The 18,690-nt window shown below is 29.1% G+C and overlaps 1 protein-coding gene across 1 annotated transcript in view; it reads right to left on the bottom strand.

The window, feature by feature from the left end:
* LOC113367281 overlaps positions 1-8,996 on the bottom strand; it is a 66,512-nt gene extending 57,516 nt beyond the window's left edge. Inside the window, exon 1 of the mRNA XM_026608901.1 lies at positions 8,699-8,996. Coding sequence (XP_026464686.1) covers positions 8,699-8,725 — 27 coding nt within the window. The 5' untranslated portion in view covers positions 8,726-8,996. The remainder of the gene's footprint in view (positions 1-8,698) is intronic.
* Between the last annotated feature and the right edge of the window lie 9,694 nt (positions 8,997-18,690).

Raw genomic sequence — 18,690 nt, 5'->3', positions numbered from 1 at the left:
TGTATGTATGTATGGATACAATTTTTCGTCCACGTTTTCGGGAGCACGGATCAACCGATTTGAATGGTTCAAAAAACATTCGATTCCTATTGATAGGGAGATGTGCTGATTAGTTTTTGGCAAAGGCAGGTCCATCCGATTAGGAGATACGGAGCAAAGAGTGCAGAAAATAAAAATCGAGTGTTTGAGAGAGCGGAGCGTCCGATTTGAATGATTCCAAAAACATTCAATTCGTAATGACGGGGAGAAGGGGTGATTAGTTTTTGGCAAAGGCAGGTCCAGCGGTTTCGGAGATACAGAGGTAAATGTGCAAAAAATTGCAGTTTTTGAGAGAACTAAGCGTCTGATTTGAGTGATTCCAAAAACTTTCTGCTTGTTTTATCAAAATAATTGATTTTGGAAAAAAAATTTTTTGCTTCAAAATTATTTTTTTTAAATTTTTTTTCCAAAAAATTTTTTTTTGTATATCAAAAATAATTCAGATTTTTATTTTAATTCTGTTCTAATATACGTTAAACAAATAATTTCAACTTTCCAATTTAGTTTATATAATTCTTATAAATATAAATAGACAATGTTACAATATTTATAATAATCTATTTTAAAACATTTAATATTCCTCGATCATTTTGCTACGGTACGGGAAGTTCCAGCAATTTGCCTTAAGGCACGATGCCATACACCCCACTAGTTTATAATTGTTTCTATGGATTTGGAATTGCTCATGTACTGTATTGATGTTGAGGTCTTTATATATGAGCCAATTTGGTACATATTTAGGGGCATTTACTATTTCTTTCAGCAGTTTATTGTGGAATCTTTGGATGATTGTGATGTTTGATTTCTTTGGTGTTCCCCATAGTTGAAATCCGTACGACCATATTGGCTTCAACATTACTTTATACATTTTTCATTATGTTCAATTTTAATTTTCTGTTCAATAGCCAGTAAAGTTTTCTACGAGACTCTTAGAGTTAACGACATTCTATTGTTATAAAGTTGAATTAAACAAGTTAACTGGAGGACAGTAACATTTCCTGAGAGTAAAGGTGATGTGAATAGATTTGGTGTTGTTGACTTCGAATCTCCATAATGAAAACCAATCTTCAATTTTTGACAAATGAGTCTGTAGGTTTGCAGATGCTTTTGATGGGTCTTGATGTACTGCAAGTATGGCTGTATCACCTGCGTAGCTGGCTATTACGTAAGTAAGAAGTAGTTTGAGGGGTATATGCAGTATAGATTAAGTAGAGAAAAAGGCCTTGGTGCCATACTTTATCAAAGGCTTGGCTAATGTCTAGAAAAGCCGCTGAGCAGAAGGATTTCTGTTGAAGTGAATGTTTCTCTCTGAATCCAAATTGATGTTTAGGTTTTGCTTATATGTTTTCTATACATGACCTTATTCTTTTCAGGAGCAATTTTTCGAATATTTTCGACAATATTGATAGTAGACTTATTGGTCTGCAGCTTGAAAAAAGATTCCAGATTTTGGGACCAATATTAATTTAGCCGTTTTCCAGGTTGAAGGAAATACTTTGAGTCTCAAAATATAATTGAAGATAATTGTAAGAAACATCAAACCCTTTGAAGTAAGACATCAAGGATGGAGATCGTGATGCCATCAATACTTGGAGATTTACCCGATTTTGGTTTACGGATCACTTCAATTATTTCAGAGGTGGTAAATTGATTGATTTTTCCTTCTTTTATTTGATTGCCGCTCAATACAGTGTTGATTTGTTCTTCGTCTGCCGAATTGCACCGTCATGAATATAATTTATTCGATTCAATTTGCTTTATCTGCTGGAGCTCCACTTTGCTGTCATTTCTGATCTTCCGTTTATATACAATTATTCGTCTATATTCAATTTCAAATTTATATTTGGGGGTAATCTTCTGTTTTGTTAGCGGTGGTGGTTTGGAGCATTTAGCAGCAACGTCTCTTATTGTTTCTGTCAGATAACAAATTGCGTCGTTTAAGTTGTTTTCTGCTTTGAGTGGTAGATTGCAGGTTAGGGCTGCATCCAACTTAATTTGGATTTTGGTCGCAGAGAACGCACTTCACACCGCATTACTTTACACTGCACATTTACACTGCATTAATTCGGTCAGTCTGATCAATTTAGATAGATGTTCTTTTGCACATTTAACGCAACGGGGTTTGCGGAAGCAATATGATTTAGTGCGTCCGTATCTTTGGCATGTTATGCATTGTGATATGTCTCTAACCGGCCTCCTTGGTTCGATATTAAGTTTGATTCTATTTAAAAACTCTATTTTGAAAATGTCTGAATTATTATGTTTGCGTTCGAGAAATAAACACAGCGGTGCTTTTGTTAATCTATGCTTAATATTGGAAATTTGGGCTACCTGATGACCTAGTGTTTCTAGTTCGGTTCTTCGATATCTGTACTGTAATTCAGGTTCCTCACAACTATACTTTGAAAGTCTTCTTGCCTTTGTCTTGAAATTAGTGCATTTTGGTATTTCTCTCTTTGAGGAGTTTTAAAATTTTGTTGTTGGTATGTGCATCAGCGCATTGTATTTTCACTTTATCGTTACCTAATATTTTGTTCGTATATTCATTTGATGCGTTTTCATTTATTATTTCGACTAGTGGTTTTATGTCGGCGACCTTGTAGACGAATATAGGCGGGGGTTTGTTTACTATTTGATTGTTCGGTGTCCGTTCAGATGCCGTTCAGGTCCTTTTTGTAGTAATTCAATGTAGTTTTTGTTGGGCTACTAAGCCAATACTCTGATGCTTCTTTTGAAGACATTTAATATCACTTCAAAGCATTCATTATTAATTTCTCCAGTTTCGGACATAATTCGAAACACTTACGCGCGGAGCACGCACAACACTAGCTCTAACTCACTGTTAAATGCAGTACTGTTCGAAGGTCAAAACAATAATGTCTGAATAGATATGCACCCGCAAAGGGGCACATAAAATGTAACTCACTCACTGTCTGGATTGTTTGGATTAACACTGATAAATAAATTTTTAAATAATATTGAAGGAACAATCCTATCTGCTGATTAGTTTTTGGTAAAGATGGGACGAAACTTTTCTTCGTAATTAATTCGTGAATGTTTTTTTGCCAATTATAATGAAGCTTATATAATGCACGCGTTTGAATGTTTTAAACGATACCTAGAAACACAGAAAAACACGTCATTATACACATAAACGCGTGTAATTACATGAAGGGTATAATTCATACCGATGATCTTTGAAATCAACACATTTCGTCGTGTTTCAATAATAACACGTTAAAAGATGTGTTAAATGTCAGTTTTGCTAAATATAAATGCCATAAGAATTAAGTGAACGCTTAATAGCAAAAAATATTCAATAGCAAAAAATATTCAATGAAAAAAAAAACACTCCAATTTTAACGATAAAGGAGGTAATTATTAAAAAATATGATTAGATGTAAACAGTTTTCATAAGAAAATAATTATCTTTTTCCACAATGTCTACTTGTCAAAACACGTTGGTACATTACTGAAGTATTACGGCCTTACGACAAGTAGTTTAATTGTAAAAATTCATCAAAGTACGATAGAGTACTTGGTCTTATTGAACATACTAAATCATTGAAGTCCTACGAAAACTGGTTCAATTATAAAAATTATTGATTTGTGATAATTTGTTTTTAGAAAATACTCCGAGTTAACGTGTTTGTTCGTTTTCAATTATGTGTAATAAATCAATTCGGAATACTTTTAATCACAAATTAATTTATTACACACTTAAATTATTTTATTTTTTAATGATTAAGTCGATTATTTACACATATCGGAAAGTTCATGTAACTTGCCTCAAGGCAAAATTCCTTACCAATACCAACTAGTTACAGTTTACATTCGCACTTAAATAAAATGCATTTTTAGAGCACAAAATTTTTAGATAAAATGAAATGTGTTAGACAATTCAATTTAATTTACCGATCTTATAAGTAAATTTGAATAACATTAAATTAAAAATGGTATTGATTATTTATTGATTAGAAAATATTTCTAGTAAAAAATGTTGCACGCCACATATAAATGTTTTTGGGTCATAGTCTTTGCAAGAGCCAAACTAATCTGAAACTGATTCTATTTAAATTGAATTCGCGCATTTAAAGTTTTAAGATTTTGTTATATTATTAACGCGCTATTCTTTAATTCATTGATTTTTGAATTACGGAGGATAATCCAATTAATCATTTTTAAATTAAATTGCAGGCCCAGCATATTGAGATTAAGGGGGTCTTCCTATGTGACGGCCTGTTTTTTAGGGATATTTTAGAATTTTTTTTCTACGACCAGTAAATAGTTAGAGCTTCAAGTTTTTTATCATTTATTAATACATATTTAGACAGTATAAATATAAAATTTCAGCTAAAAAAATTTAGTCCAACTACAGTTACTGCGCTCTAAACACCCTCCCCTCAAAAAAAAGAGCTCCCACTGTCTCCACGATTCCGGCTGATCGGCTTATCTGACCAAAAAAAAATAAACGGCGTTTCAATTTGTAGGCTTAAAAGTACGGAATGAACTACAATCAAATGAATACAAAAAAAATTGGATGTTTTATAGACATTTGAAATAAAAGTTGCAAATTAGGCGTTTTTTTTCTTTGTTTTTTTGCTATAAAAAATCGAAGTTTTGAAATTTTTGATTGATAATAGTTCATTCCATGCGTTTAAATATATTGAATGTGCCCTGTAAATTTCAAGTAATTCGGTCCAGTCGTTTCTGAGATACAATGGAGACAAGTTTGAAAAACACAGTTTTGAGAAAAACGCGTTTAAAGATAAAATGATCATTGTCCTATATACTATATGTATACTTTTTAAATGGCTGTAACTTAAAAACTATTTGAGATATCGATTTGAAATTTTAATATGTTATTTTTAAAGGAGTAATCTACAGAAATATGAAATAAAAAAAATTCAATTTTTTCAACTCATCACATAGGAAGACCCCCTTAAAATAAATTGAGAGAGTGGAAAATTTTGCAGCTTTACCATAGATTTGTATGCTATTATCAAAAACTGTTTTATCCAAAGCATTTATGAACTATGTACCGTTTGTACGCATCGAAAAAAATATTTATACAAAGGAAAAACGGAAAAAGTGGGCAAGCCGTGATAAAAATAAATTATTTCTATTATAAGTAAAATTTATGTTTTATTCTAGGGTCAGAAAATATGAATTAAAATTCAGTAAAAATCATTTGCTGACAGTTACTGAAATGACTAGTATAAAATAGAGAACTGATACCAAAATTTAAAAAAAGTTAGCTTGATAAAAACAAACAGTTTATCGAAGTAAAAAGAGTTCCATGTATTTTTATAATATAGAAAATGAATCAAAGAAAATTGGTCCCAAAAATATAAAAAAATGTTAGGGGTTAGGTGGTTAGAAACAACCTTTGATAGAAATAAATAGTATTTTAATGTGAAAATAGTTGTATGCATTTTTCAATTTCACATTAATAAAATTAAAATAAAGAAAATTGTCCTTAAAAAAGTATTAAGACCTAATTACCTAATACTTTTATGAGAGCGACAACCCTTAAAAAATAAACTGTTTAAGTACTACTCAAGCTTTTTTTTAAGATCAAAAATTATGTCAAAAATGTCTTAAAAATGATTATATTACTACAATGAATATAACAAAATAGGGGTTGGTGATAATAAAGTAGAAGATTAGGATTGTATGTATTTTAAATACCACATTATAAAAAAATAAAAACAAACAAAATCGTCCAAAAAATTGAAAAACTAGTAGTGTATGGCATCGTGCCTCAAGGCAAATTGCTGGAACTTCCCGTATCGTAACGAAATGTTCGAGGAATATTAAATGTTTTCAAATAGATTATTATAAATACTGTAACATTGTCTAATATTTTTAAGAATTATATGAACTGAATTGCAAAGTTAAACTTATTTATTTAAAAGTATATATCGTTTAGAATTTTTGCGTGAATTAAAATTAAAATCTGAATTATTTTCGATATGCAAAAAAAATCCAAAAGCAATTGCTTTGTCAACACAAGCAAAATGTTATTTGAATCATGCTTAGTTCTCTCAAAAACTGTCGTTTTTTGCACATTTAGCTGTGAATCTTCGAAATGGCTAGATTACAAATTGAACGTTTTTTAGATCATTCAAATCGGATACACCGTTCTCTCAAAAACTAGATTTTTATTTTCTGTACTCTTTGCTCTGTATTTCCGTAACTGCTGAGCCTGCCTTTGCCAAAAACTAATCAGCGCATCTCCCTATCAATAGGAATCGAATGTTTTTTGAACCATCCAAATCGGTTGATCCCGGCGCCAGAAAACCTGGACGAAAAAATGCGGATATACAAAACACACACACACACACATCCAATTTTTCTGAGGTATGCTAAAATGTTCAGAAATCTCTGAAACGTAAAGATATGCAAAATTTTCATTTTTTATTTTCGGCCCATTATTATAACTTACCCTACGGGAAGTTAAAGATTTTGTGTGAGCAACCCTTATCACTTAGGGATATGAAAAATAAATAGTAGCCGACTTTCTGAATACGAAAATGAAATTGGATAAAAATTGGTAAAGCCGTTTCGGAGGAGTACGGGAATTTTGTGACATAGAAATTTTATATATAAGATATCTTATCTAAATTAAAAACTCAAGATCGCGATATATATATATATATATATATATACAGGGCCGGTCCTGGGGTCCTTAGCGCCCGCATGCAACTTTTTTTCTAGCGCCCCCCCCCCCTATTAATTTTAACAATTTATCATTAAAATTATATAAATATACACATATTTTTTAAAAATTAATTTTTAATTATTCTGGATTTAGTACTCAAAAAATTAGATATAATCTAGAAGGGTATAAAATATATTGATTTTAAATTTATTTATTATTATCGATATCAATAAATAAAACAATCCCTGTCATAATTTCACATTTTAGTAATATTCAATATGTAGTAAATTGGTTAAGGATGTAAGTTCGACTACCATAGCAAAAGAATTTATTTATTATTATATTTTTGTTAGATTAAAGTTATAGAATTTAAGAAATGCATTTCAGAAATAGTATTTATTATTTTGACATAAAGATCTTGATATCAAAATAATAAATACAGTTTCTGAAATGCATTTCTTAAATTCTATTACTTTAATTTAATAAAAATATTAAGTAAAATATATAAATTAATTTTTAATTATTCTGGATTTAGTGCACAAAAAATTAGATATAATCTAAAAACTTATAAAATATATTGATTTTAAATTTATTTAGAAAATCGAGGCGATTCGGGGGTTGATTATAATCAAATATTTTGAAATTTTCAATTATTTTTAACGTATGTGTAATATTAATATTTAAAAAAACTAGCATTTCTTTTTCAAACATAACACTCGTATTTCTTGTTGGATTTTTTAAATTTTAATTTAATTTAATTTTTCATCATTTACAATATCCAAAATTGCGTCGTAAACTCCGTCCTCCTTGTTGATATCGTAAGAGCCGTCATTTTCAGAGTATTAGCTTGTTGTTTTAAAGTTAAATTTTTAACGTATTTTAGAAGTATTGTTCAAAAATCAGTAAAAAAATGCAAAGAAATTACACATTTCTTGAACAATATTGAAAAAAAACTTATTATATCTGATATGTATCATTTCTGTACAGTTAATAATTATTAAATTTAGAGTATGGACACCACTAGATATAAAACAAGCCTAAAAATTTTCGTTCCAAAGTAAATTTTGCTTCCATTTTTAATATTTGTTCCTCGCATGTCTTCAACATTCAAAGTTCAACAGATGCGAAACATTTGCAACAAAAGCAAAAGTTACAATTCAATTTCTCGGAATAAACAAGTCATTTTCTAAGCTCTGCCTCCCGATTTTTTATAATTTGTTTATATTTTTTGACAAGTTCTGACTCAACTGAATCAGCTCGCAATTTTTCGTCAATAATGCCAAACAATTAATTTAATCTTTCGCAGGTTTGCGCTTATGGGATTGAACACTAGATAATTTCTTCTTCGATTCCACAAACTTCAAACCAAGAAAAAAATGAATAAGTGGATTAAGCAATAAACAGAGCTGTTTATTACTAATTTGCAGAATTATTAATCGCTTAATTGTTTCTACTGATATCACATTGCAAAATAAATATACTTTTTGTGTCTCCGTATCCCTAGTTAAGTTAAATTATTTATTATAATTTATTAAGATTTCTAGATTTTAAATAAATAATTCTAGATTTTATATAAAAAAATATAAATATTATATTATAAATTTAATTTCCGAAACTCGTTTTGGCGCCACCTATATATCTACCGCGTTCTTGAGTTTTTAAATTTACAATAAAAGTTTGAGATTTTATTCGCAATATTAAAGTATATATTAGATACTAGTTGATTAATTATTAATACATAGATTTTATGATTACAAACTTTCAACTCAACATTCATACCATATGTTACAGCTATATAATTATAGAACGTTAAATTTGCTTTATATTTGAATTATATATAAGATCCTCAATATGATATGATTAACTAAATAATCTAATTAATTATCAAATTCATGATATGTCAAATTTGGAGTTTTTAATTTAGTAGTATCGAGTTTTGTATATTAATGGTAAAATTATTCAATGTTGTTAGGCTCTTACAACATTCAAACGTACCATAATCTTCTTGACTTTTTTATCCATATCTTGCGTATCACTTTAGAAACATAACAATTAATTAATAGATATAATGCGATTTAATCCACTAAATATTTTAACCTTTTTTACAATAGTTCTGATATCGACACGGTGCATATAGTTTGTGTAGTATATAAAACATTTATTTGCGCACACTTTATCATTGACTGACATAACCTAGCATGACACACATTCAGTTAGTGAAAATATTGATTAGCTATTGCTCAACGATATGAAGCGGACACTTTTCTATTATCACAGACACGGACAGATAACGTCAAGAGCACTACTAAAGAAAAATGTTTCCAATTATTACATTGGAAATTCTTTAATAAATAAATATTAATTTATGTTTGAGAATAAAAAAAATATGATGCGGAAGCGATCCGCTCTCTTCTAGCACTTACGTTGTACTGTCGTTACGGCAACGCACGGTATATAATATACGGCTAATTGCTACTAACTGAAACTGTTCTGATTATTTCTAATACATTTCAAGTAACATGAATGCATTCATGTTACTTGACAAAGTTCGAACGATAACACGTTCCAAATATTAAAATATATTTTAATATTTTAGAGCTAATTTTTTGTGCTGAAATATATATTTCAGCACAAAAAATTAGCTCTAAAATAAAAACATGAAATAGAATAAAAAATTCAATCATTTCACAATAAAATTATGCCAAGTAACTTTATTAATTTAAATTTTATTATTAACTTCCCGTATGGTAAGTCATTGTAATCGTCCAAAAATCGAACCTGAAAATTTTTACATTTCTTCACGTTTTGAAGGTTTTCTGAACGTTTTCGGGCGTTTGGCATACCTCAGAAAAATGGATATGTGTTTGTTTGTCTGTATGGATACAATATTTTGTTCACGTTTTCGGGCGTACAGATCTGATTTGAATAAAAAACATTCGATTCTTATATTGATAGAGAGATGTGCAGATTAGTTTTTGGCAAAGGCAGGTCCAGCCGTTACGGAGATACAAAGCAAAGAATGCAGAAAATACAAATCGAGTTTTTGAGAAAACGGAGTATCCCATATGAATTATCTAAAAAATATACAATTTGTAATGATTTGGAGAAGAGGTATTAGTTTCTTGGCAAAGGCAGGTCCAGCCAATTAGAAGACACACAGCTAAATGTGCAAAAAATGGCAGTTTTTGAGAGAACGAAGCGTCCGATTTGAATGATTCAAAGAACTTTCTGCTTGTTTAAAAATAAATGCTTTTGAAAAAAATTGTTTCAAATTTTTTTTTTCAGATTTTTTTTGTATATCGAAAATAATTCAGATTTTAATTGTAATTCTGACTTAAGTTCTAATATACATTAAACAAATATCTTCAACTTTGGAATTCAGTTTATATACAATATATAAGTTATATACTATATTATATAGTTATATCAATGTTACAGTATTTATTTATAACTAGCTGACCCGGCAAACGTTGTTTTGCTAAATAAGGTATATTCTAATCTAAACCATTTCTAGAGAATCAAAAATATTAATACTTTAATGGAGAAGAGGTGATTAGTTCTAGAAGAGGTGATTAGTTCTTGGCAAAGGCAGGTCCAGCCAATTAGAAGACACACAGCTAAATGTGCAAAAAATGGCAGTTTTTGAGAGAACGAAGCGTCCGATTTGAATGATTCAAAGAACTTTCTGCTTGTTTAAATAAATGCTTTTGAAAAAAATTGTTTCAAATTTTTTTTTTTTCAGATTTTTTTTTGTATATCGAAAATAATTCAGATTTTAATTGTAATTCTGACTTAAGTTCTAATATACATTAAACAAATATCTTCAACTTTGGAATTCAGTTTATATACATATATAAAGTTATATACTATATTATATAGTTATATCAATGTTACAGTATTTATTTATAACTAGCTGACCCGGCAAACGTTGTTTTGCTAAATAAGGTATATTCTAATCTAAACCATTTCTAGAGAATCAAAAATATTAATACTTTAAGTGCATAAGGATGTTTTTGAATGCTGTATACAATTAGGTATTATAAAAACAATAAACCCCATTAGTTTGTCTATATTTTGTCAATACAATCAAACTGCAAGTTTTATACACTTTCTATAGAAAACATAGTATAATCCAATCCGAGTCTTTTTTGGTCTTTCGGCTTATTAATTACGTTTCAAGTTTTTCAGATTCTTTTTGGACTCTGGATTTGTGTATAATTGTAAATAATACTACTGAGCTTATACAAAATTTTCAAATTTTTGCGAGGAGAGATAAAAAATGAATTAAGAATTTCTTCTTTGACCTGCTTTTTGAAAAGTTTCAAGTTACATTTGATGAATTAAAGTAAATTTAATAAAAAGTATATATGCAGAGCAGGGCGAGACACAATAAAGGTCCAACTTGACTTTGAGCAAATATAAACTATATTGTGAAAACCATAACAATTATATCACAACAAATAAGACATATCAAACGAACAATTATCTGACTACGTTCAGTAAACTGACTTCTACTTCATCATTGTAGAAATGTGCTTTTTTGATGTCTTCCAAAAATTAGTTATCTACACCTTTTTATCCTATATGCGGGGTAACTTGTAACGGGCAGGTGGCAAAAGGTTTAAAGCCTTATTATAATTTTAAAGGTATTTCACAAAATAATTACATTTATAACTAATGCTAAAACTACCAACGGAAGAAAATACTTTTATTATGGATTTTCAAAGATGACCGTTTATCTCCCCCATTTCAAAGATTATCGTTTTCAAATCAAGTTTGTAGCTGGCTATACATCTTTTTTCCTCTACTTTCAAATATTGTTGTTAACAATGCTTAACTTTACTGATTTTTGGCACATTGGTGGTGGACCTTTTTAATCCCGGACCTTCATATATTACTATCTATTCTGCGATAAATTCTGGGAAATTATAACTGGAAAAATGTTATTCGACAAAATGTCCATTTGATCGATACCAAATTTAGGTTCTGAATTTAAATAAGATAAATAAAAAATAATATAACCTAGAAAATGTTTTATAAATACCAATGAGTATATAATTATACAAATGAGATCTTTCAGAGCACCGTATTTGAGAAAAATATGCCAAAAAGTGCATTTTCATATTAACATATCAAAAAAGTTTATATTTTGAGTCTCTAGTAACACTTGCGGCCCGTTTACTAACGTTTTTGTATATAAATAAAACTACAAACAAAATTACTTGCTACAATTTAATCATAATTAAATTATATTCACGTAAAACATCCTATTAAACATAATCGAACATCATTTTTATATATAAGATAATCTATTTGAAAACATTTAATATTCCTCGAACATTTCGTTACGATACGGAAAGTTCCTCCAATTTGCCTTAAGGCACGATGCCATACACCATGTAAGTACCATTTTACCCCAGGCTAGTTGCATAAACTTCCTGATACTTTATATTGACCAATAAGAATTGAGATTCAGGTATTTAGGTAAAATATTCAATTGGTTATTTCGGAAATAAAATTTTCGCTTTCACCAAAAAATAATTAATTCGATTTCCAATTGAAGCTTTTCAAACATACTTATAATACACGTAATTGCATAAATTAAAGTTAATATGTTCAAAACAATTCATTTCATCCGTTTCGGGTTTTAAAAATGTCTTTCATTTAAGTATGGAATTAAACTGTACTCTACTACCAGCAAAACACAAAAGAACGTTCATATCATAGATAAACTAGTGGTGTATAGCATTTTGCCTTACGGCAAACTGCTGGAACTCCCCGTACCGTAACGAAATGTTTGAGGAATATTAAATGTTTTACTGTAAAATTGTTTAATATTATAAGAATTATATCAAATGAATCACGAAGGCAAAAATATTTATTTAAAGTATGTGAGCTTTAATACTTTAGCGAGAATTAAAATTGAAATCTGAATTATTTTCCATAAAAAACTGAAATTAAAGCAATTGTTTTGTCAACACAACAGAAATTTTTGTGAATCATTCAATTTGGATGCTTATTTCTCTCAAAAACTGCCATTTTTTGTACATTTAGCTCTGTATCTTCAAAATGGCTCGGTCTGCTTTTGTCAAAAACTAAAAACCACTTCTCCCAATTATTACAAATTGAATGTTTTTTAGATCATTCAAATCGGATGCTCCGTTCTCTCAAGATCTCGATTTATATTTTCTGCACTCTTTGCTCTTAATCTCCATAACGGCTGGACCTGTCTTTGCCAAAACTAATCAGCACATCTCTCTATCATTGCGGACACACAAAACACACACATCCATTTTTTCTGAGGTATGCCAAAATGTTCAAAATGTCGAGAAATGCAAAAATTTTCATTTAGTATTTTATTTAGATTCTATACTATTGAAAATATGAACTTGTTTTTTTTTTTTTTTTTTTTTGTTTCCGTGCTTTCAGTTCTCTGTATTTCCTCTTTTCGCGTAAGTCATTCTTCTTCTTCCCATTCCTTTCAGTCTTTCTATTTTGCCTTCAATGATGTTGTGTAGGAGATATTTTTTTTGCATAATGGGTCCGATCCACTTTTCTGTTCTTTTCACGATCGTGCCCAGTAGAGTCCTTTCTTCGCCCACTCTTCTCAGGACTTCTCTCTTCTCAGGACTTCTTCATTTGTTATCTTGTCAGTCTTATTTATTTTTTTACTTTTACTTTATTTTTTCCATTCGCCTCCTCCATCACCACACTTCAAAATATTCTCCAGATAGTTCTTGTCGGCTTTTCTAGACTCCATGCCTCTGATCCGTACAGAGCTATGCTCCAGACGTAGCACTTTATTAGTATCTTCCGTAAGTCGAGACTCTGTTTGCTCGTCAGTAGGGTTTTTTCTTCTCGCGAATGCCGCCTTGGCGTTTGCGATCCTTGTCCTGATCTCTCTCGCGCAGTATCCGTCTCTGGTCAAAACGCTTCCTAATATCTGGAACAATCACGTCTTCTAATTCTCGATTTCCTACTGTCGGAGGATCATCTCGTTTTGATACTCTCTCTCATCACTTTCGATTTGTCGATGTAGATTTTAATGTAAAATTTGTCTATTAAAAAGGGCGACTCATAAACCCATTACTTTTTCCTACCGCCATCAATATATAAACAATAGTCGCCGAAAATTCATCCGTTATTTCTACCCTAATAATATGCAAATAATAGGCATGTGTTAAAAAAATACAAATGAATACGAATTATATAAATTTGAAACTAAAAATAGCAAATAAAACTATAAATGAACTAGTTGGTATTGGTATTTTTCTTGAGGCAAGTTGCATGAACTTCCCGATATGTGTAAATAATCGACTTAATCAATAAAAATAAATTAATTTATGAATAAATTAAAATTAATAAATCCGAGCGGATTTGTTACACAAAATTGAAAACGAACGAACACGTTAACTCGGAGTATTTTTTAAAAGCAAGTTTTCACAAAATCAATAATTATTATAATTGAACCATCAGTTCCAAAGGACTTTAACACGTGTTAGTACGTTCATTAAAACCACGTACTTTAGCGTTATACCAAGTAAATCTTCTAATTTATATTTATAAACGTCAAAAAAACACTACTCATTTTTCTCAAACCTCAAACCATAATATATATCGCCAAAAAGGTTCCATAAAAATCGTCTTAGATTTTTATTTTCAACAGTTAATTACAAGAAAACGGCTCGGTAGATTTTCACCTAACACTAATCAGTATCATTCCCAAATGATTCCCAACTAATATCTTTCGACAGTTTTTGATTTTTAAAATGGATTCGGTAGTATGAGCTTAAATGTGAACGAAAAGTTTACACTTTTTCCAAATAACAAAGAAACGACTCGGCCGATCGTCGCTCATATGAGAAACAATAATTTTCATCGAGATACATCGGATGACTTTTAAATTTCTGAAATCGGTTCAGGCGTTTTTGAGCAAACGTCGATAGAAGGTATAATTTTGACAAATGCCAAAAACAACGGTACCAATTTTGCAAACTTTGACGAATTTTTAAGCTAATGAGTTGTCGTAGGGCGGTAATATTTTAGTATATCTAACGACTATGGTATATCCCTTCAAAAAAAAAAAAAAATCGTCGAAAAAATTTTTTTTACAACTTTATTACAAGAAAACGGCCCGGCCGATCTCTACCAAAAACTAATCAGCACGATTCCCAACCAATATCTTTCGAACGGTTTTTAATTTTCAGAATCGATTCAGAATTACGGAATAAACCGTGGACGAAATTTTTTTCACTTTTCTGCTATTTATAAAAAACGGCTTGGCCGATAATCGCACAAAGCTGACAAACAAATAGAACCCACCCATCGAGATACAGCAATTGGCTTTTTAAATTTTGAAATAGGTCGAGCCGTTTTTGAGAACCGTCGATTTAACGACAAACAATCTGTTCACACACACGCACCACACATACTTTTTCAAATTTGGTTTCATGCAATTCAAATAGCTTGAAACGTTGAGAAAACATAAAATTAGCGAATTGGATTTTTTGATGAAAACAAACTTTTCCTAGACGCGAATAGAAAGATACCACACAAATTATTTTGAAAGCAAAAAAACCCATATTAAATGAACGATATACTTAAATATGAACATGTTAGTGAACAAGAATAAATAATTTATTTTGAAAGTCACTTGTTTACGCATTATTAGTAGCGTAAATATTGAAACCAAATATCAACAACTTGTAACATTAATCATAACTGCTTTATAGCATATATGTATTATAGTATGTTGTTTTTATCTGTAATTATATGTATAAAGTTGTATTTTTAAGACCTCTTGGAACTATTCTGTGGTGAGCTATGTGTTTAAATAATAACCCTTCTAGTTATTTCAGAAAGAAAACAACAAAACATTCCTTTAGAACATGATTAGTTATCATTATGCAGCTGTCTGTATTGCTATCTTCTAAAATCTTTCCTAGACTCTAAATTGTATTTATAGCTAGCTCAGCATACTCATATTAGCATATAATAAGGAATATATTATTTCAGTAAAATTATTCAATTGTTTTTAACCAATATAAATTTAAGATTGTTAATATATGTAAGTATGTATGTATATGTAATATGTAAAAATAATTATATATATATATATATATATATATATATATATATTAGGGTGGTCCTTAAAATGGTCATTTCGAATTTCCTTGCTCCCAGTGGGCTCAAATGGTTGCAAATTAATAAAAACAATTCTCTGAAAGTTTTATCTCTTAATATCACGTTTAGATAGAGCGCATTCAATCAAAGTTTGTATGGAAAGAGCATGGACAAAAATTTGAAAATTTAAAAAAATGTTTTAGGTATAACTAGCTTACAAATGAATTAGTTTTATTAATCATTTGTTCACTAAATACATCTAAAAAACTTTTTAAAATTTTGAGAATTTTTCCATGCTATTTCCATACAACTTTGATTGAATTGCGCTCTATCTAAACGTTATATAAGAGCTAAAACTTTCAGAGAATATTTTTTAATCAATTTGGAACCATTTGAGCCCCTGGAGCAAGGGAAATTCGAAAATGACCATGTTAAGGACCACCCTAATATATATATATATATATATATATATATGAAATTAAGTCTTCAAGGCAATACATCAATTAAAACTTGTATGATTTAAAACATTTTTATTTTTTCCATACGTTTCGACCGAATACTATTCTGTATTCCGATAGCGGGATGTATTTTACAAATTCATAAAAACTCATTCTAAAATTTATATTTTTCAATTTAAAGTGACAAGAATTGGTTTCATTGTGCATTGTGAACAATTATATTAGGAAATAATTAGGATTATTACAATTACATCTAAGTTCATACCATATCACTTCTTATATATTAGTTTTAATTAATAATTTTTATCTGTGCCTTCAAAATAGAGTCCACTGAAGATGACACAAAACTATGTGTCGAAACGTATGGAAAAAATAAAAATGTTTTAAATCATACAAGCTTTTAATTGATGTATTGCCTTGAAGACTTAATTCTCACATATCTCAACATCAATATTATAAAAATTTCAACATATATGTACATATATATATATATAATATATTATATATATATATATGTATATATATATGTATGTATATATCGTATATATATAGATTATATATATATATCTCTATATATCATATATATGAGTGAGTTCTTGAGGGCGATACATCAACCAAGAAAAGCCAAAGATTTATAAAATAATCTTTATTTCCAAACGTTTCGACATTCAATTTAATGTCATCATCAGTGGATATGACGTTGGTTGGTTACATATAGAGAAGTGTACACAGCACTAGAGATTGGCACTAACATTTATACAACTAACTTGTCAACACTATGCATTTTTTATAATTTTTCGTATGATGTAAACAGAAGAATGATAGTTTTATTGAACAAAAATGTAAACATGCCTCGGTACTACTCGCAAAGTACAGAAGTCGTGGCAGAAATTACATAATTCTACTTACATTTTTGTTCAATAAACTATCATTCTTCTGTTTACATCATACGAAAATTATAAAAAATGCATAGTGTTGACAGTTAGTTGTATAAATGTTAGTGCCAATCTCTAGTGCTGTGTACACTTCTCTATATGTAACCAACCAACGTCATATCCACTGATGATGACATTAAATTGAATGTCGAAACGTTTGGAAAAAAGATTATTTTATAATCTTTGGCTTTTCTTTGTTTGATGTATCGCCCTCAAGAACTCACTCACATATTTCAACATCAAAACTAACTACTAAATCATATATATATATATATATATATATGTTGAAACGTTTGGAAATAAAGATTATTTTATAAATCTTTGGCTTTTCTTTGTTTGATGTATCGCCCTCAAGAACTCACTCACATATTTCAACATCAAAACTAACTACTAAATCATATATATATATATATATATATATATATATATATGTATGTATATATATATTATATATGTAAATATAAAAAAAAATTCCAGGAGTACCGTTTCACAAGTCTCTAATGTTTACTTTTATCCTCTTTATATGAATAAATTGCGGATTATTTACAAATATATTTTTAAATTGTTTTCCTACTCACATTAATTCAGGTACATGCTGGTTTTAGTAGAAGTTTCTTGCTAGCACTTCTTTTAGTCGCATAAATTTTATACATTGAAATATTGAATATTAAGAAGTTTCATAACATATTATTCTGAGATAAATTCCATACACTTAAATCCTAATAGGTATTTGATGAACACAATCACAAGACATTCTATACTTAAAAGTCGAGTTTATCAGATAATTTGTAATATCGAGTTTGTGCAGATATTATATACCTCTTTCTTAATAAAAACAATTCAATATTTTCAATTGAAAATCAATTTTATTGACAATAATGAAGAACAAGCGCAACTATTCTATAAACATTGCATACTATTTAAACATCTGCATTCTCTGATAAAATAAACTGGCTACAGTTTAGAATTATAAACTGATATTTTATATAAAATATAGTGTTTTAAATTAAATCAATCAGAAAAATCCTCTATGCAAGAATTTTAATATACATATACATATACATTATATATGTGCAAAAATAATATTAAAACATTTTAAGACATACTGTGCAATGTCGAATATTTCAACATTTAAATTAAAAAAAAAATTCTTATGAAGTATCTTATTAATCATACTCGTAACCTGATTTAAAGTACTTTCTAGCTTAATAATTAGTTATTAGTTGATTACATATATTAAATGACTTAACCAGGCACCTTTTTTCATAAAAGTTAAATCTAACATGAATTTTTCTTATTTTAAATGCGCGCTTATATATAATTAATGTTGTACTTGTACTATGAGCTTAATATAATATTTCTAGAGAGTCACAAATGACCCAAAGATGATGTTTCAACATAAATCTCTAATCATAATTTTTACTTATTTTATAACTATTCAATTAAGTTATTTTCTTTTAAAAATATAAAA

The sequence above is a fragment of the Ctenocephalides felis genome, unplaced genomic scaffold (assembly GCF_003426905.1).
Source record: "Ctenocephalides felis isolate EL2017-DRISC unplaced genomic scaffold, ASM342690v1 CF-g0.4_SCAFFOLD_01170, whole genome shotgun sequence".
NCBI lineage: Eukaryota > Metazoa > Arthropoda > Insecta > Siphonaptera > Pulicidae > Ctenocephalides > Ctenocephalides felis.
This window is presented reverse-complemented; position numbering and strand designations above follow the sequence as displayed.